Source organism: Schistocerca nitens, chromosome 4, assembly GCF_023898315.1.
Source record: "Schistocerca nitens isolate TAMUIC-IGC-003100 chromosome 4, iqSchNite1.1, whole genome shotgun sequence".
In the NCBI taxonomy this organism is placed as follows: domain Eukaryota; kingdom Metazoa; phylum Arthropoda; class Insecta; order Orthoptera; family Acrididae; genus Schistocerca; species Schistocerca nitens.
Window position 1 is genome coordinate 874,387,594 of NC_064617.1, and position 22,126 is coordinate 874,409,719.

General features: G+C 38.8%; 1 protein-coding gene across 1 annotated transcript in view; it reads right to left on the minus strand.

The window, feature by feature from the left end:
• The window catches only part of LOC126253366 (huntingtin-like), a 549,449-nt gene that overhangs the window by 55,557 nt on the left and 471,766 nt on the right, over nt 1-22,126 (minus strand). The window contains exons 45-46 of the mRNA XM_049954640.1: nt 17,464-17,661; nt 5,793-5,995 (exon numbers count right to left, since the gene is read on the minus strand). Coding sequence (XP_049810597.1) covers nt 5,793-5,995; nt 17,464-17,661 — 401 coding nt within the window. The remainder of the gene's footprint in view (nt 1-5,792; nt 5,996-17,463; nt 17,662-22,126) is intronic.

The window sequence follows — 22,126 nt, forward strand, 5'->3', positions numbered from 1 at the left end:
CTTAATTTTGACTCCTGTAATTGGTAATTCTATTAATCCTAAACCTTTAATTTGCTGCCAGAAAGATTCAGAGATTGCAGATAAACTTGAGCCAGAGTCTAATAATGCTATATCTGCAACTCCTCCCACACTGATATCAATTATTGGCTGTATCACCTCTATTTCTACTCTGTTCAGCCCTGATTCCTGTAATAAATCTCTTTCTACTTCACTCCTGCTTTCCTCTTGCATAATGCAAATATCTTTAGGTCTTTCTCCAAAACATACATCAGTATCCCCTTCAAACAGGTCCTTAATAGCAAACTCAACATTCTTTTCTTCACTTAATTCTTCCAATTTTCTGGCAATTTTAAATTTTATTTTACCCCATTCTTCAGGCATCAAAGCTTTATGTAATTTTGCATAGGACACCCAATCACTCAAATCATAATCAGCCTCCTCCTTTCCTAACCATCCACAATTAACATCTTTGAGGCTTGCATCATCAGTTAAGAAAACATAGGTTTCAATTTTATCTTCTGGGCAACCTACAGCAACATTCTCCATATCATTACGCATTTCCATATCCACACTGAAGTCATTATCACTACCACAGTTAACACCTGCACCCACAAGCACAGTAACCTTATCAGTAGGTAATGTACCAGCATTTTCCACATTGTCAAATACACCACTCATATTAGCCTTTACATCACACTGAATAACCCTCTCCTCACCTTTTCCACAATTCTCCATACTATTTCCAATAGACATCTCTACCCATTCATCACACCCATTATTACTGTGAACATTGCCCCTTAATTCCATATCCACTTCTGTTCCCCCTTTTGATGAAACTACCTCTGTCTCTGATCTTTCAATGAATTTTGCTGCACACAAACCAATATTGTCCTCCTCTGCTTGTAATTTCTCTTCCCTTTTAAACATGTCATCAATGTAAAACTCACACTGTTCATTGCTGATATTAGCCTTGTTCCCATTTTTCCTCTTATACCTTTTATCTGTATTTCTATAATTGTTAAACCCCCCCCCCCCCCCCCCCCCCATAGATTTTCATTTCCTAAGACAGCATCCATATGACATATCCCAATTTCCCTATTCTCCTTTCTGACTTTATTACTCATCCCATCATGTCCTTGTCTGGCCCTGTTCACATAATTACCAGCCCCCCTGCAGACCTTAAGTGAGGCATCAATTAGTTTTTTGATTGCCTACCCTGTCCATTTGCATCTGGCATTCCTACTCTCATAGCTTCTCTATCACTCCTCATCTGATCAAAATTGTCTCTTCTCCCTCCAAAATTTCTGTTATACCTTTGTGGCGTGCTTCTCCAATCTCTGTCCTGATTATTCTGATTACTTCTATCTTCTCTCCACCTGTTATGGCTATTACTGTATTCATAATTAATACTGTTTCCCCTTTCATGATAGCTTCCACTCTCCCTATGTTCCACGTATTTAGGTCTGTAGCACAATGCCCTGTCCATATTATCCACAAAATTAAGAAATTCTTCCACTGAATCTGTTGCACTGTGAATCAAATCCCATTGCAAATGCTCTGGTAATCTTCTCTTTAGTGTAGATATTTCTGTTAATACGCCCAGTGGCCTATCCAGATGATTTAATTTATTCAGTTCTCTAACACAGAACTCTCTCATACTTTCCTTTCCACTCTTGTAACTGGATCCATTCAAAAAATCGTTTTGCAATCTTAATTGTTTTGCTTGGCCCCAGTATTTGTTCAAGAACAGGTTTTCGAAAGTTTTAAAATCACAAAATTTATCATCATTTTGGTTTGCCCATGTTTGAGCTCCCCCTTCCAACTGCCTCTTAACATATTTAATTTTTGCCTGCTCACTCATCCCTGTCACAAAGTTATCCTTACATGCAGCTAGAAAGTCAACTGAATGGTATTTATTCTTCCCATTAAAAGGTTTTGACTGAAATCCATGCCCCAGAGGATATCCCAACAATAAATTTCCATTCCCTGCTGCCACAGTATTAACTGTTTCCCTCAAGACATTTATTTCCCCTTCTAATTCCTTCTTATTGTCAGTAATTCCCTTATGGCAATCCAGCACTACTATCTTAATGGATTCAATGTCTGCCTCTGTTTGTCTTTGAAATAATGTGCATTTCTGTTCCTGTACCTGAATCTGCCCCACAAGATTACTTTGCACAGTGTCCACCTTGGCTACTATGCCTCTTTCAACGTCATCAACTCTCTCAATAATTCCCTCAACAATTTTAACTGTGTTTTTAACTTTATCTGTAATTTGAGTGAATTTGAGATCTAGCTGATCAAATTTTTCACTCACTGTCTTTATTTTATCACTAAGTCTTAATTCCATATCCCCTATTTTCGAATCCATTTCTCCAACTATTGCAGTTTTTATATTCCCTATTTTCGAGTCTATTTCTCCTAATTTACTAGTAAGTTTTACAAAAAATGTGCTGAGGTCACTTCCTGGTATCCAGCCTATTTCTTTTGGCATGCTAGGGCTACTACAGGTACTCCTAACATCCACTGACTCGCCTTCAATTTGAGATTCACGCGTCTCATTGGCCATGGCTAATGAAAGGACACAATTTTGCAATGTAGCTGCTGACTGTACTTATCTTTTAAATCCCCGTGTGACGCGACATCTGCAGTGAGCTCCGCAGCACAGCTATGCAATGAATCTTAATCGGCAGCGTGGACACACAGCAAACTCAATCAGGAGCGAGAACACGTTGCGTAGGCCCCTGGCAGCATGTAGTCGTGTTGGTCGGTGGCACGGACGACGGCGTTGATCGTCGGCAGCACGTGGATACAGCTTCGACTGCTTTACCCGTAGCAACACATGGACGTGGCACGGACGATGGTTTCTTCTCGCGGCAGCACGTATCGCGGCACGGACGACTGTTTCACCCGCGGCAACACGTGGATACGGCAAGCACGGCGGTTTTACCCGCGGCAACACGTGGTCGACTCATTAGACTGTGTAACTGACTGCTTCACAATCGTGGTGGCCTTATATCGGCGTAACCACGGGGCAGCGCGTATCTTGTCCAGCACAAACACTCCGGTACTGCTAATGCACCGATTTAGCTCAGAGCCCCCACACTGACTGTTCAAAAGCCTATCAGATGGACATTCGATTCCGAAATACTATGGAATATGGAAGAAAGTCCTAATCCCGGACGAGCCCCCAATTGCAACTGTACTCGGGCTCGTTTACTACCTATTTTTCACGTGGCTCATCTGTAAAGGGGGTTGGTAGTAAACGGTTGCATTTGCGCCCCTATTATTGAGCCTGATATTGGCTGGCTTTTGAAGAGCAGTGAATTGAACTATACACGTTCAGATTGTAACTTATTTATTCAAAAGAAACACTTTAACGTTGTGGCCATGCATTTTTAAGTTCACAAATAATAATCGGTGCAATTCGTACACTGTTTGTCTCACACCCACACACTTTCACTTTGTTCCTTCGCATACCCTGGCGTCCATGCTTGCACTCGCGGCACTTTCCCGCTCCCAACTCACCACCACAACGGCCAACCACAAAAGACCCCGATTTTCCCGCTCACATCCACAGTCCTGAGTCGGGTCACATGACACCACAGTAGTCAAAACAATTGCTAAACATGGCCACAATTCGTTTACAATAAATACATTATATAATTTTACAAATTATCACCACACTTATATAATTCGTTGCAATTAAAAGAAAACCAAAACACTATCCCACGGAACTACAACGTCCATCAAAACACAAACAAGTATTTTCCGGTCTATTTTGCCCAGCATATTATCTCTGCTGCCGTGCTTTAAATTTTAAATTACTTGAAAGAGTTCCATATTATCCCCTGTTACCTTACAAGTGTAGCCATGCATGGAAGTGAAACGTGAATGATAAATAGTTTAGACAAAAAGAGAATAGAAGCTTTTGCAATGTGGTGCTACAGAAGAATGCTGAAGATTAGATGAGTAGATCACATAACTAATGAGGAGGTATTGAACAGAATTGGGGAGAAGAGGAGCTTGTGGCACAACTTGACTAGAATAAGGGATTGGTTGGTAGGACATGTTCTGAGGCATCAAGGGATCACCAATTTAGTATTGGAGGGCAGTGTGGCGAGTAAAAATTGTAGAGGGAGACCAAGAGATGAATACACTAAACAGATACAGAAGGCTGTAGGTTGCAGTAGGTACTGGGAGACGAAGAAACTTGCGCAGGATAGAGTAGCATGGAGAGCTGCATCAAACCAGTCTCAGGACTGAAGACCACAACAACAACAACCGTAGGAGATGTCAAAGTAACTTTCTTTGCAGGGTAAATGAATAAAAGGAATACAAATGCAAGTAGATAAGTATATAAACAAATAAGAACGAAATATGGGAAACGTATGCAAATGAATGTGATGACCGAGTATATGTGTGGCCTATGAGCTACAAAACACAATTAGTTTTTAAGTTGGTTATTAACTTTTTGTATTGCAGTGACCAGTGCATCGACACGGCGCAGAAGAAGAGATTTACGACGGGTGTTATAAGTACCAAATGAAAAAACGGGCCACACCTTAAAGAAATGATTTAGTTATTAGTATGTCTATGTGTACATTTTGGTCATCAAGCAAATGAAGAATAAGAATATACATCGTCGCAATGCAACTACAAAACATTTACCCATACCTACTGACTACAAAGTGCACATAAACACGGAGGCATGTGACCTCAAATAAAACTAATCAACTCATATCATGTCACATGCGAATACTGAAATTTCCACATAATCGTAAAGAGGTAAGCATGACATAATGCAAAAACTTTTGCGTTATGAACGCGAAGCTACATGTAAAAATTATAAGCAACACAATGGTATATAGTACATGAGTCATTAATACATTTCAGTTCCAAGAAAAGGGCGTTCCCTGATAAGTGACTTAAGAAAGGATGAATGATATTTCCTTAGTAATCCATAAAAGCTGTTTTTCCCTAGGAAAATATTATACTCTCATAATGATGTACGCATGACAGGAAAATAAAACGCGGATGCATTAAATGCACATATAGTAACACGATGTGAAGGAATGTAAATAAGTCATTTGTATTTACGTACAAAGGAATTTTTTTGAAGTTAACAAACGAACTGTACTAACCAGTAACTGTAATTGAAGAAGGAATTTTGTAATGTTTTAGTACTTAAGAATTTTCTATGTTTGACTCAAATAATGGGTGGAATGTCAGCCTTAGATGTAAGCCATTACTGCAAATATATAGAAGAAGTCAGATAAATGAAATTTACATTACCTACACGGTCAAGAAGAATAAGTTTTGCGGCGTCAGAAGAAGAAGCACCTAACATGGAGAGAGTAGAGCTCTACTATGAGAAAGTAAGTTCAGCTTAATATGGACGCAAAAGGAGAGAAACTCTAAAAACTAAAATTTGGGTAGTAATTGAAAATAACTGATTTCCATTAATCTCTTTATTTATGTACCCTTTATTATTATTGCTATTTATAAGTATACATATATAAATTTGCAAAAGGTGATATCCTGTACGGTTCATGAATAGAGTTCTGTCACAGGAAGACCTTGCCAACAGCAACCAACAACAGGAAATAAATTATGAAGTGACACTGCTTCATGTTTCAGGCAAACAGTTGCCTGCTACTATTACGACCGTGAATATCACACTCTGGGTTTTCCACTGCTAGTACTAGTAATGTTAATATTTCAGGTGCAATGTAAACATTTCAATGGTGTTCATAGAAACAATCACTCATTTATTATTTTTTTCTCCTTACCTGTCGCTGCTGTATATGTGTTTTTGTATGTATTCTATTGCCAGTGGAAGTACATGTACAGCATCTTCTGCTGTTCCTCCCTTCAAATAGTTTGCCTGGAGAAGATATAGCACTCCGTGAAGAGCTGCGATGCGGGATGGTAGAAATGCACTTTTCAGTGCAGTTTCAACTAACTTCTTCACTCGCTCACAGACTTCAGCATCCTTGGAAAGAAGAGCATAAACACAAAAATTACATTTTAAGTTGGAAAGAAGAGTACTATAAGTAACTGAATACACCTATGTAAGCACAAAGACCACTGCAATGTACTAAATAAATATCCCCACAAATATCCTCACTAAGTCAAGTACTATAACTACTAGATTCAATGAATGACACAGTCACCTTATAACTTTTGATCTGGGGAATCATCTGGTCCATGACCACAGAAACATCACCTGAAAGTCACAGACGCTGGTCAGAGGTAGGTGCAAATCACACACATCTTGTTTGATGCCATCCTACATGTGTTGAATAGGACTGAGATCAACTGGTATGCACAAAGAGGGGTTGGAGGGGTTAAGAGAAGGGGTATGAGGTTGAACAACTGAGCACATGTCCATGCTTAACTGATATACTATCTTATCAAAGGCATGGACAGCCAGCCAAATTCTGCAAGTGAACAAACATATGTACACAAGGGACAACAGGTTATTGTACCATTTGCTAGATTAACAATGGCATATGAACCAGGGGCTTCTTTATACTTGCAGTAGTGATGCACAGACCAATTTGGTTTTTTGGTTTTTGATGTAATTGGACACTACCATCAGCATTTACCAGTATGTGTGGTATCTCAGCAGTCCAGGCAACCTTCATACACACTTCTAATACTCCACTGGGCAATGACTTTTTTACTCTATATTGAGGTTGCAATTTGGGATGGTACAGCTACTCACCGTCCGATGCTGTCCAACATTGAACTGGCAAGTAATTTGCTGTGCTGTGGCTCATCTAGCTGCCATTAGAACATTGATATTCAGTGACAACCACTGTCTTCATCATGAGGTTGTCCACTGCAGTTTACACTGGGGGCAGCAACGCTTTTCACATATCATTGAACTCACAGTAATTTGTGTCTTTCTGACTACCATGAATTTAAATATTCTCCTCTGCACTATTAGTCTTTTCATTTGTCTGTAGAAACCTAGTACTATTTTTTAAAAAAAAGATTTTATCATAGTTTGTGATCTTGCCCAACTTTTTTGGGCATTCCTGTATGACACTCTTCAGAATTTCTCATCTTTTTTCCCACACTTTCCAACAGGAAACACCTTGGACAGTAGTATGGATCTCGTCAGATACAAACTATATAGATGTAGATACAGACCACATAGCATTATCATAGTCTTAACTGTGGCCGAGTCTGGCAATGACTGAGATCAGTTCTTGTTACAGATATTCTGCTATAGCTGGAAGACTGTCACCATTCTTCTTACCATTTTCTCTAGTGTTATTTCTGATACTTTTTTGATTTTATCAATTCTACTAGGTACTTAAATTACTGTGCTCTGTTGTTCCTTGCCCGACATCAATGGTTTATGTAGGGTCTGGTTTTTTTCTGCTTTTCCATATGATATCCTAATTCTTTTTTCTTTTCAGCTCTCTCATGAACTGTTTCTATATGTCCTCTGGGGGTTTCCACATGTGATCTGCCAGTATCACCATACCATCAGCTAATGTTATTTTTGTCCTTTTCTTAAAAATTCTGCTAATGTAATCACTTTTTCATTTCTAGTTCGATCAATCCTCTCCTTCAATCAATCCTCTCTTCTACTCTCCTGCTAATTTCTTAAGGCTGGTATTCAACAGATATGCTATCTCCTTGACCTCTGTTTTATTTGTAAATGGTTGCAGTGATTTTGTATTTGACTTCGCATGTGACATTATATCAGTAACTTTTTATTTAGCTAAACAACTAGTTTTATCATTGATACTGAATTTCTGTAATACACAACAACTCATAATTCTTATTGGTATCAATTAAAAGAATCACGGTTTTTTTAATGTAATTGCATGCAATCTACTATTGACATTAAGTTACATACAGTATTCCATACAAGCAGCTGCAATGAATTCTCAAGTCTCTCACAACTGTGTCCTAAACCAACAAAATCAGGTACAATAATTCAGTAATTAACACATTGCCTGCTATGCTGTTTTGCAAGGAATATTCCACTAAGGAGCAATGCAAATTTTTGCACAAAATCCTTAACACAGCTCAAAACAAAAGCTTTTACATTAGTTTCACATTATGTTTTTTATTTACAAATATTATTTTATACGAAAAAATGTGTCACATATGTCATGTGCAGCCTCCCTGCATATATTGTTTCTGCTGCAGGCCACATTAGTCAAATACATATGATAAATTCTAGCAGTCAGTGAAGTTAGTTGCAATTGTTGTGCACTGATTGTTGCAGTGACATGACAGATACACGTTTGTGTGTGTACAGTGAAAGCCAAGTGCAAAAATTTTGTGGGAGATAATGTGTGAAAAATTTGGAACAAAATAATTGGGCTGATGATCTGGATGATCCTAGTTTTGAAGAGCCTGTGGATGATACTAGCTCAGAAGTGTGTGATGACACAGTCAACTATTGGTGACGTTGTTGTTGTTGTGGTCTTCAGTCCTGAGACTGGTTTGATGCAGCTCTCCATGCTACTATATCCTGTGCAAGCTTCTTCATCTCCCAGTACCTACTGCAACCTACATCCTTCTGAATCTGTTTAGTGTATTCATCTTTTGGTCTCCCTCTACAATTTTTACCCTCCGCAAGCTTCTTCATCTCCCAGTACCTACTGCAACCTACATCCTTCTGAATCTGTTTAGTGTATTCATCTTTTGGTCTCCCTCTACAATTTTTACCCTCCGCACTGCCCTCCATAACTAAATTGGTGATCCCTTGATGCCTCAGAATATGTCCTACCAACTGATCCCTTATTATAGTCAAGTTGTGCCACAAGCTCCTCTTCTCTCCAATTCTATTCAATACCTCTTCATTAGTTATGTGATCTACCCATCTAACCTTCAGCATTCTTCTGTAGCACCACATTGCAAAAGCTTCTATTCTCTTTTTGTCTAAACTATTTATCGTTCACGTTTCACTTCCATACATGGCTACACTCCATACAAATACTTTTAGAAACAACTTCCTGACACTTAAATCTATACTCGATGTTAACAAATTTCTCTTCTTCAGAAACGCTTTCTTGCCATTGCCAGTCTATATCTCATATCCTCTCTACTTCGATCATCATCAGTTATTTTGCTCCCCAAATAGAAAAACTCCTTTACTACTTTAAGTGTCTCATTTCCTAAGCTAATTCCCTCAGCATCACCCGACTTAATTCGACTACATTCCATTATCCTCGTTTTGCTTTTGTTGATGTTCATCTAATATCCTCCTTTCAAGACACTGTCCATTCCGTTCAGCTGGTCTTCCAGGTCCTTTGCTGTCTCTGACAGAATTACAATGTCATCGGCGAACCTCAAAGTTTTAATGGATTTTAATTCCTACTCCAAATTTTTCTTTTGTTACCTTTACTGCTTCCTCAATATACAGATTGAATGACATTGGGGATAGGCTAAAATCCTGTCTCACGCCCTTCACAACCACTACTTCCCTTTCATGCCCCTCGACCCTTATAACTGCCATCTGGTTTCTGTACAAATTGTAAATAGCCTTTCGCTCCCTGTACTTTATCCCTGCCACCTTCAGAATTTAAAAGAGAGTATCCCAGTCAACATAGTCAAAAGCTTTCTTTAAGTCTACAAATGCTAGAAATGTAGGTTTGCCTTTCCTTAATCTATTTTCTAAGATAAAGTCATAGGGTCAGTATAGCCTCACGTCTTCCAACATTTCTACGGAATCCAAACTGATCTTCCCCAAGGTCAGCTTCTACCAGTTTTTCCATTCATCTGTAATGAATTCGTGTTAGTATTTTGCAGCCGTGGCTTATTAAACTGATAGTCGGTAATTTTCACGTCTGTCAACCCCTGCTTTCTTCGGGATTGGAATTATTATATTCTTTTTGAAGTCTGAGGGCATTTCGCCTAACTCATACATCTTGCTCACCAGATGGTAGAGTTTTGGCAGGGTTGGGTCTCCCAAGGCTATCAGTAGTTTTAATGGAATGCTGTCTACTCCCGGGGCCTTGTTTTGACTTAGATCTTTCAGTGCTCTGTCAAACTCTTCACGCAGTATCATATCTTCCATTTCATCTTCATCTACATCTTCTTCCATTTCCATAATATTGTCCTCAAGAACATCGCCCTTGTATAGACCCTCTGTATACTCCTTCCACCTTTCTGCTTTCCCTTCTTTGCTTAGAACTGGGTTTCCATCTGAGCTTTTGATATTCATGCAAGTGGTTCTCCCTTTCTCCCAAGATCTCTCTAATTTTCCTGTAGGCAGTATCTATCTTACCCCTAGTGATATACGCCTCTACATCCTTACATTTGTCCTCTGGCCATCCCTGCTTAGCTATTTTGCACTCCTGTCGATCACATTTGTGAGACGTTTGTATTCCTTTTTGCTTGCTTCATTTACTGCATTTTTGTATTTTCTCCTTTCATCAATTAAATTCAGTATCTCTTCTGTTACCCGAGGATTTCTATTAGCCCTCGTCTTTTTACCCACTTGATCCTCTGCTGCCTTCACTATTTCACCTCTCAAAGCTACCCATTCTTCTCCTACTGTATTTCTTCCCCCCATTCTTGTCAATCGTTCCCTAATGCTCTCCCTGAAACTCTCTACAACCTCTGGTTCTGTCAGTTTATCCAGGTCCCATCTTCTCAAATTTCCACCTTTTGCAGTTTCTTTAGTTTTAATCTACAGTTCATAACCAATATATTGTTGTCAGAGTCCACATTGGCCCCTGGAAATGTCTTACAATTTAAAACTTGGTTCCTAAATCTCTGTCTGACCATTATATAATCTATTTGAAACCTGTCAGTATCTCCAGGCTTCTTCCATGTATACAACCTTCTTGGCGACATTTATTCAGGTATTATTCTTGAAGAAGACAGAAAGTGAAGGAAAATTACAAACTAACAGAAGACTTTATGAAGCTGCAGGAAGTGATTTTCCCAAATGTGGAAACTATGAGGTTTGCCATAAAGGATATTATTTCAAAGGCAAAAATAAATATCAGAAAGACATATGTAATGATATAACTCCTTGACAAAAATGGTACTGGCATTAAAAAATGGCTTTAGGTGTGAAGCTTCTTTCTGCCAAACATTCTTCTCATACTTACAAAGTGACATACACGATACAAGGCATATTTTTAAAGTAATTACCATTTTGAAACATGGCCACTGGAGCTTTGCAGTTGGCATACTGTACATGCTCATAAACTATTTCAACTGTTGGCTACCCACAAATGTCATTGCAGTAGCTTTAGATTGCACAAAAATTTATGACTCAGTTGATTGAAAATGCATTGTTATTCATTCCTTAAATTCAAGAGTCATTAAAGATGGTGAATTTCATTGACTGATTAGTAAATGTATGGAGAAACATCATCAGCACTGAAATGGTTAGAAAATGGTGTAGAGCATTTGGAGATGGTTACATAAATATGAACGATGGGAACTAAAGAGAGCGACCATACGGCATTACTGATAAACTGTTGCACCAAGTACACAAAAAAATTCGAATAAGAAAACGCTACATGATTTCATCATTCTCACATGATTTTTCTTGCATTTCAAGAAGTGTTCTGTATGAAAATGTTACAGAACACTTAGTCATGGATTACAGTGGAGCAGCACAACAGAGTAGAGTGGAAATGCACATCGGGCTGCTGACGCAACGCTGCTTTGCACCCAGGTATAATGTATAATGGGGGCAGGAAGCAGTGCGGCAGTCAGCAGGCCCGCTTCACTGTATTGGCTGAAAACACACAAACTGTCTGATCCGCAATCTTTCTCGTATGATTTTAAAGAAACTACTCAGTAAAAAAATTTTATCCTTGTCCATCTCATAGCTTTACTTGTCAGCTTGATGTTGAACTGCTTATCTTTTCATTAATGTCCATGGTTTTTGTGACACTTCAAAATTAAGTAACCTACTGCAAGAACTTCAAAAAGTTTGCATTGAAAAATAGAAGTCACCATGAATTTGCATTTAGTGCATGTTAGACCACATGTTTCTGCATATGAAATATAGCTAACATACTGAGTTATTCTTTAAACTTATAAGGATATCACTATCTGTCATCAGTCTCAAGGAAATGGATTGTGTGTAAAGTGCTTCATACCGAACTCGCGTGCTAACGAAAAACCCAGAATGAACTATTTGTAACATTTCTAGTATCTCATAAATGGTTTAAGATACTGAAACAAGGTTCTGCCAAATGATATTTTGCCATATCATTAATAGGTAAAACTCCCATATCTAACTGATATTCAACCAACTACACATTTTTTCAAATGAAATAATGTCATATTTAAGTGTCGTCAATAGCTAATGAAACTAGATTTGTTACAGATTCTTAGAAACCAGAAGACATAGCTCTAATATTTACCCTCCAGCCACTCCACAGGCAAGCGCATTTTTCTAAGTATTGTGAATGATTTATATAACACACAGAACTTTCCAGTTGCATTCGGTGGTGTTGACAAAAGACAAACTTGTCTAAAATGCTCAGAAAATTCTGATTCAATGTTTTATAGTTACAAAAATTTTCAATCAGTCGTACTCCAAGCAGTTGCAGATCCTCACGGAAATTCTTTATAATCGATGATGGGGGAAGTGGGAAAGTGGTAGATTTTATTCTTCTAGTGTATTTCGCTTGATGCAAGAAGGGGAGCTTAATATACAGCCAGACTCTCCACTACCAAAGACATCAGCTATGTTGTTTTTTGTATTCATTGGAGATGAGGCATACCCATAGTTGAGGCATTTTATCAAATCTTTTAGTTGATGGGTTTTAGATCCATGGAATGAATATTTCAACAAACACTTTTTCAGACCATGACGATCAACAGAATCTGCTTTTGGAATAATGAGCACTAATAGGAGCACATTTTGGAAGCTAATAGAAACTTCACCTCAATTTGCTGACAATACTGTGAAATGTGCATGTTCTCCACAACATTGTCAGTGATCTACAAGGATCCATGGGTGTCAATGTGCAAATACAATAGATATAGAGCATTCTATACAAAGCACTTATCAGACAAGAAGAAACTTTAACAGACCTTCAAATGAAGTTGTCAAAATGAGACGTTATTGAAAATTTCTCTCACACAATAAAACACAATTTTCATGTGTTTCTCAGTTATGCTACTTCAACTTGTTTTAAGGCAGTGAAATAAACAAGAGATTAAGGAAATGTATTTTGACTTATCATCTGTAATTCTACTGCCACCTCATCACATAACTTGTCCAAAATGAATCAGACGTGATGGTAGTTGTTTCACTGCTATCATAAATGATGCTGAGTAAAAATGGCTGCTATCAAAACTTCCGCTGATACCATTTTCTCAACAGTACAACAAATGAAACACACTCACCAACAGTAGTGGCTCTGCTATCCACAGCAACAGCAAAATAATTTTGGCATTGTCCGAATGCAGCTGGGGTCATTCGAATGCTCTGGTTGCCTCTCTATGAAACAAACATGTTTGATTCGCTCAGTGCAGCTCTGTGCCACTGTACTACATACCGGTCCACTTCAGTACTAGTATAATCACACACACTGTTTCGCCAGCACTGCTCTGCTCGCCATGCTGCTCTGGCCATGCCACAAAGCTCCACTGTGACCATTGCCTTACAGTGTGTGCCTGCTGGGTTCCAAAAATGCTGACCGGTTTACAAATCAGTAATCATTTAGTTAGTGCTGCAACTTTCCTCCAGAGATACTGTGTCAAAGGGAATAAGTTGTTAGGGCAGATCGTCACTGGTGAAACATGGACTTGATTCATTACACCACCAAAATCAAAACAACTGTCTTTGGAATGGAGGCTTTCAAAATAGCACAAGAAATTGAAAATTCAGCAAACAACTTCAGCCCAAAAAATTATGTTCACTCTGTTTTGAGGTAGGCAGAATGTTTTTCCTGTCAATTTTTTACCTTGTGAGTTCTTTAAGAAACTACGCCATGCAATCCAAAACACTGAGTGTGACATGCTCAGCACGTTGCATGTCAGTGCCCATCCATATCTGGCTCACTGCACCAAAATCTCATTGTGTCATATAGTGGGGAACAATTTTATCACTCCTCCATACAGCCCTGATCTAGTGTTCTTGGACTTCAAGAAGTATCTTGCTGGTCACACTACAAGGAAGATAACAAAATCAAAAGATCAATACAGGACTGAGTAAAAAATCAGGTGGTAGATTTCTATGAGCGTGGATTTCAGAAGCTGTTCATACTATACAGAAATTTCCTTATCATAAGTGGAAATTATGTTCTGAAGTAAATTAATGTCCAGGCTTTCATATAACACTAAATTTGTAATACTATTTATGTTTCTGATTTTATTTTAACACAGTATTTACTTTTAAAAAACACGTTGTAAATAATGAACTTTCAATAAATCAGGAAGAAACATACTGAGAAACCAGAAATTGTCTTGGTTTGTAATAAAGAAAAAGACTGCAACTACACTGTGTGAAAAAATAACCACCACATCCACTGTTTCCACAAAAAAAATTAAAAAGAAAGAAAATACCCTGAAGAATGTGCACCATAATACTATGTATCAATAAAGCAAACTGGAGGAAGAGATGTCGACAGGAAGATAACAAGAAGGGTTTACAAATTTTGTCCAGATTGTCCTCATTAGCTATTTATGTAGTTGGAGTGCTTTGAGAACTGTCACAGGGAACGAATATGTGTGATATCATTAAATGTACGCATTTTTTAAAGGAAAAAAAATTTCTTACATTACCTATTTACTGAGAGAAAACAAACTGAAAATCGTTGTTGCTTGCAAAAGCTGCAGCATCACATATGTCCTGAATGGTAGGAGGTGGTGTCACTGTGCAAACTCTCACTCCAGTGACAAGTTATGGGAGTTTGCTCAGGAATATTTTCTGAATATTTTGGTATAAGAAACACACAATCTCTGGGAGCTTATTATAGTGTTTCGATACAATTGTGATATATTGCTTTATTACCCCTGTTACCCTTGTTTTTGTGAAAAATCATTCACAAGTGTGGAAAAGTTGAAATATGCTATCAGTTTAGGAAAGCATCTGGTTTCTCATAGGTGACAAACCAAAGATGCAAAAGTACTGCCACACAGCTGTCGCTCTGCTCTCCTCTGCATAGCATCATTGTGTCACTCTTCCATTGCATTCAATGAACCCATACATGACGTACACATAGGCCAACTCTTGATCAGTAAACCTATCGATACTCCTTGGTACAACTGTTAATGTACAAATAACACTGCAGCGCTCTTAGATTGTTTGCAGATGGTGCTGTCATTTACCATCACATAAAGTCATCACATGATCAAAATGAATTGCAAAACAATGTAGACATGATATCTGTATGGTGCAAAAAGTGACAACTGACTCTAAATCATGAAAACTGTGAAGTCATCTGCTCTGCTAAATGTCAGTTACATGATACATCACACAAATCTAAAGGCTGTGAACTCAGTTAAGTACTTGGGGATTACAATTATGAGTGAACTCAGCTAGTACTTGGGGCTTACAATCATGAGTAACTTAAGTTGGAACAATCACACAGATAATGTTATGGGGAAAGCACACCAAAGACTGCAATTTATTGGCAGAACACTTAGAAAATGTAATGGGTCTCTTAAAGAGACTGCTTACACCTTGCCTGTCTGTACTATTCTGGAGTATTACTGTGCAGTGTGCGATCCGCTCATGAAATAGAAGAGAGAGTGCCACAGATATGATACACAAATTGGGATGGCAGTCATTAAAACAAAGGCATTTTTTGCTGTGGCAAGACCCTTTTTCTTTTAACAAGAGTGTGAAAATATTTTGTTGGCACCCATCTACATGGGGAGAAATAATCATCATAATAAAATAAGAGAAATCTGAGTTCACATGGACAGACTTAATCGTTCATTTTTCCCGCACACACTGTTCGAGAGCAGAACGGTAGAGAAGTAGCTTAATGGTCGTTTGATATACCCTCTGCTGGGCACTTAATTATGAAGAGCACAGTAGTTACGTAGATGTTGAAATGATGAAGTTTGTCTCCAACCAACATGCACAGGACATATGGCTGACATTCTTTTGCACTGTTCTGTAGATGTTTTCAGTATAACACAGAGATAAATTTGGGTAAGAAGTCAAACAAAATGTAATTACTCTGTTTTACTGGAGACCACAGGTGTCTCATACCAAAATACTCGAGAATCACCCTGAACAACATTTTAAATTCTGTCTGGAGTTTCGATCCACCCAGAATGGCTGACACCGTGAATGTGTTAAGAAAACTATCTAATGTTTGAACTCGTGCGGCATTTACACTTCAGAGTGTAAGCCTGTTGAGCTCTGCTAAAGCTATCAGAATGTGCTGTTGCCTGTAGTTTCTGCCAGTCACAAATGGCAAGACTTGGTGGTGTGGGAGGAAAAGCAGAAACAGTGGCTCTCTGTTGAAACAGTGGCTCTCTGTTGTTGACACCACTGGTAAACAGGATATCTCTGTAAGGCTCGTAGATTCAAACGGCGGAACCAAAATGTCACTGTTGTTTAAACGGTCGCCCAATACAATCGACAGCCATGGAGTACAACTTGTTCTGTTGCAGAGCATCTATTTTATCCATGGCAGAGTAACAAAACTGATGCAAGCAATGAATTCCTTGGCCATTGTGTCTGTATAACATCTGCGCCTATTACAAAGTTGCTCCTAAGTTCACTAAAACAAAACTATCAGCAACAGAATGTAAGAATGTACTCGATGTGTTTTTTAATGCATTTAAACATTGAAGAGGACATCACTGCAGCAATAAGAAAGCCTTACTTGATAACAGAATTAAGCAAAATAGCATAAATACAGCTGACTACAAAGACTTACATATTACAGTACTAAAAACATTGTAAAGAAAGCCACTTCATTCACTAAGATCTCTTTAGGGAGTCTAAAATGATGTGTGAAGTTCAAAAGGTTAAATTACTGTTAAAGATAAACCGGTACATAACCACAATTAAAACAACAATTTTATTATTATTACAAATCAATTACAAGGTAAGTGTTTTTCAGCTGATTTGACAATATTTTACCAAAACTGTCTGTTTTTACAATGTTCTCTACAATCAATCACCTTTTCACCTTCCTTTTTTCTTTTAATTGAGCCCTTTACCACACTATCTAAAACTCTCATTCTTGGCTGTCCTTGAGTTTTCCCGCCTGAAAATTTTTCTATGATAGTCTTGATGAACCTGTCTTCTTATTATCTCTTAGCACAATCAATCACTTACCTCTTTTAACTTTTCTTTTTTCAATAATGTGAAGTTCTTTAAAAGGCTCACATTGTTCAATGTGTTTTTCAGATCTGACATTCTTCACTGAGAGTATCCTTACCCGCTTTTTGTGTATTTACACTGATTAAGAAATGAAATAAAAATTTGTAATTTCTGCCTTTATCCACCTCTAACTGAAATCACACCTGATAGAAATATGTACTTACTGTTCCAATAACAGCTGCAGCCTTGCAGACACCGATGACAACTGCCTGGTGAAGTAGATCATCCTCAAGAGGATGTGTACGTGCCAGTTCAAGAAACGTTGCTAACAGCCATTGGAACTGAGCTCGTTCAGTGAACAGATCTGAGAGGCACAACGATGACCTTACAGCTTCTCCGATCAGCCTTAATGCAGTTCCAGACTGTTACCATGAAAGATATAAAAAGAAGTGATTGCAACAACAAACCACAAAAGTTCATGAAATTTCAATCTATATATGACACTGTGACAAAATACAAACACTATGAAGTATTAATACGTGGATTGAGTCAATATAAATAAGCATGATCAGCAGAGTACTTGTTGAATGTACAAGAAGGTGGAGGCTCTTATGTCAAATGAGGAGAGACATTTGGAAAACCTTTTGTTGTTTTCACCTTCCCAGATTCAGGAAAGGTTTCAGCAGAGTTTCTAATGATGAAGTAAGTTTATGACAAAAAAAATCATCATCATTTGCTATCTAAGTTTGACAAACATATTTCTGTGGGCAACTGATAGTTAATAAGACTTCAAATATCTATGAACCTTCAGATTAGTTATTGAGGTATTTACACAATAATTCAAAGAGGCTGTGATATTGTGAAGTGTCAGTTGTTTGAATACCTAGATCACTGAATACAGAGCAGAAAGCGGCACATACTGGAATTTTGCACACACTTCTCATGAGGTTCGCAGCAAAAGTTGAGTCTTCATAACAAAAATCATCATGTGCAATGACAACATTATTAGCCTCAATGTGGAGGATGCCCATGCCCATGCCCACGCCCCAGTACCGCGTATGCCCGACGCGGTGAATTCCCCTCTGATGCTGTCAACAGCCAGCTATGCCACCGCCGCCATATTGCATTCCCCACCAATTCGACAACAGCATTATTTCAAGTGCTCCCAACACCGTGCCCCAGAGCTGCTGCCACCTTCCTCACACCAGAACCACCAGTGATTCACACACACACACACACACACACACACACACACACACACACACACACACAGTCCAATGCATGTGCTTTCAGCTGTCAAACATAGCCACCATGCTCTCGACCTCTCCTTGCACCCAACCACAATGACACTGCACCCTAGCCTCCACAGCTGCATGCTGGCAACAATGTCCAGTACCTGCCCGCCCCTGCACACACAGCACTGGACACAGGCTCAGAGCGACCCTGCCCTGCTCCCCCTCACTCCATGCACTGGCAGTGTACTCATCGGTTGCGTCGGCTGCCAGTACTGCACTGCCGCTGGCTGTCACACAGTGGACCAGCACTGCTGACTGCCGGCCATCCTGCACATTTGACATTTGGCGCCCTGAAGACCAGTGCCAGCTCCCATTGTGTGACCGGCAACCTCAGCATCGATACCACCACCCAAATTCTCACTGTGGGTGAGAGAAACGCCCCTACCAATACAATCCTTCACCATCACCACCTCACTCTCTACCCAAACTCTGCTCGTCGCAGAGAGGGAGAACTGCGTGGTGACCTTTCATCACAAGCTGTCTTAGCAGGTGTGTTCACCCCTAGCTCGCAACAGCGATCTGCTATGGCAGTGAGTTTCTCCCTTCATGTGTTACCTCCAACTCAAGCTGTCGAACCTGCCAGGTGACCAGATACCTCAATTGTACGGTCACTGGCTATCCGTAGAGAAAAACAGTTCAGTCCATAGCAAGGCTTACTCCGATCTAGCCTCAACCAGTCCGCACCTTCTCCTTACGGTGTCAACATCAGTTCCTGCTCAGCACCCATGCCGCTACAGATATACAATGTGGCAACAAGTACCGTGAAGTTTCAAGAGACACCTATGTCACACTGGTTTCAACCCTGCTATGCAGTTGGGTTTGTGAATGGTGTTTCATGCTACATCTTCTGCCAAGGACTATTAATTCTGTGCCTCATGTCGGAATATCGTTGTGCTGGTGAAACTCCGAGGCGAGACTCCCACCTTGCTCAGCATCCGCATTTTCTACTGTGTCGCACCTTTTTCCACTGACAACCATGCCGGTGAGTGACTTTGTCCAGAACTTAGAATTTTGAGACTATTTCATGTGTTTCTTCGCAGGTGGGTAGTCAGTAATTATACTTGTTCCTTGACCACATGTGAGCATTGTTCTCAGTACAGTGCCTACCACACCTTGCCTTACTATTTGGTAGCCATATAAGTTAGGTAAGGAAACATTACAACAATATGTAAAGATTAATAGTTAAATCTCTACAAATAGACTGTCTCTGAATTAATATAAAATGCCATACATGCAATTCAGTACATTAGAAATTATGCAACAAGAAAAATCAACAAGTTAAACAGAATACTCTAAATTCTAAGGTGTTACGTACCATTAAGAACCTCAACTGGAAGTCACATTTTACACATTTTCTTAAATATCTAACCTCTGCTAGGTTTGCTTACAGATAACATTACCGTATTTACTCGAATCTAAGCCGCACTTTATTTCCGGTTTTTGTAATCCAAAAAACCGCCTGCGGCTTAGAATCGAGTGCAAAGCAAGCGGAAGTTCTGAAAAATGTTGATAGGTGCCGCCACAACTAACTTCTGCCGTCGAATATATGTAGCGCTACACAGGCATGCTTTGAAGGCACAATGATAAATACTGGCGCCAAAACCTCTACGTCAGTAAATAAATTTAAAAAAAAGGTTGAAGACGAGCTTTTTTTCTCCGCCCCAAGTTTCGACCACTACATTTTCATACATTATCCAACGAAGTAAATACAAATTCCGTATTGTTCATCTTCGAATGTACCAGAACTTCAATGCACTATGAAAATCCGACTGGCAAAACTGTTTGGAATGTTTGTCAATATGGCCAACTCTACGTTCTGAATTTTTTCCTACCTGTGAGAAGAGATGGTTGCTAATAGGAACCTGATGAAATGTGAATCACATGCAGTATTCTCTTCACCATAAGAATAATAAGAATATAAACATTTTGCCATGTATTCTTTCGTGTTTGCTGCTATCTCATTTAAATCCTGTCTGCCTAATAAACTACGAAACTAGAGAGAGACAACAGCAAACGCGAAAGAATATACGTATCGTGTCATGTTTATATTCGTATTATTCTTGTGCCTAATAGTGATACAGTCAGAAATGAAGCAAGGCAACTGACTAGATTTTTAAATCTAAGATGACTCTAATTTATGTGTAGAATTTGATGTACTAAAGAAGCGGCCGCAAAGATTTTCAAACGGAGAAACATTTTCGCCCAACTCTCGTTCAGAACATGTTCTATCATACGCAGTCTATTATTTGGTTCTTGTTGATCATTATCAAAGAAAGCAGCGGTGTAAGTAACAACAAATAGCAGTCTCTTTCCATTGTTTCGCTAATGAGACGATTCCTTTTTTTTTTTTTTTATTTTATTTTATTTTTTTTTTATTGTAAGCGGCGGTAGCGCGCACAAAAGCAAGCCATGCCGCGAGCGGCACAGGCCGTAAACACGCACTATCAGAATGCGACAAACAATGCATGACACAGTACAGTAATGCATTTTCAGCTTAGAGTGACGTAAACACCTATAACAAAGAAAACAGCACTTATCAGATCAAAACAAAATAAACAATCGATTCAAACCAGACGAAGCACGTGAAAAAGGAAGGGTACCCGTATCAATACGGACGGAGCGTCTGACGCATAGCACTACCTGGTAAAGCTTAACTGCTAAGCTTACGACTCGAACCAAACTACTGTAGCTGTATTGTCATTCATTCGACTTAAATTGTGTCTCATATTACAATGGACCAACTTTGTTTCGATTTGGAGGTGCGGCCTAAAACTTTTCTCTCCCCTTGAATTTCGAGTCTCAAATTTCAGGTGCGGCTTACATTCGGGAATTTTTTTTTTTTTTTCCTTTATTTCGAGTCTCATTTTTCAGGTGCGGCTTAGATTCGAGTGTGGCTTAGATTCGAGTAAATACGGTAATTTTGGAGATGAACATGTCAAAACGTTGACTTACTTTTCACATTTCCACTTGCTAATGTCTCATTACATCACATTCTGGAATAATTTGTCACTGAGGAAAAACGTGTTTGTAGCACAGAGGTGTGTAATATGGATAATATATTGCATTCACTCTAGAACATCTTGTAGACAGCTTATTAAAAAAGTTATGTATACAGACGACTCCCTCACAATAAATTTAATTCTGTATGAAATTTGTTGTTAACAGTCAATCACAGTAACATTTGTAAATATAATATTGGAAGGAGAAGTGATTTCCATTAGCTATCATTCAGCCATAGTATGGCACAGAGGGGAGTCAGGTACCCAACCAAAACCATCTCTGACCACCTATCCAGTGATGTAAGGAATCTAATGGATAAAGAAACTAACTTCAAGCACACTCTGAAATTGTATCTGCTTGACAACCCTTCTACTTACATGTGATGACTTTGACATAGATGTAAGAACTCATGACAGTTTTGCATTGCATTGAAAGTACACATAGCCATAAATTAAATAAATTTTGACCAATGTACAAGATTTGCAGCAGCTACTTCAACATGTATTGATAACATTGTAAGTAGTTATAATTACAGTCTAAAAGTAAAATTTACTCTAAATTTAAAAGTATAAGATCAAGCATTACTATGTGT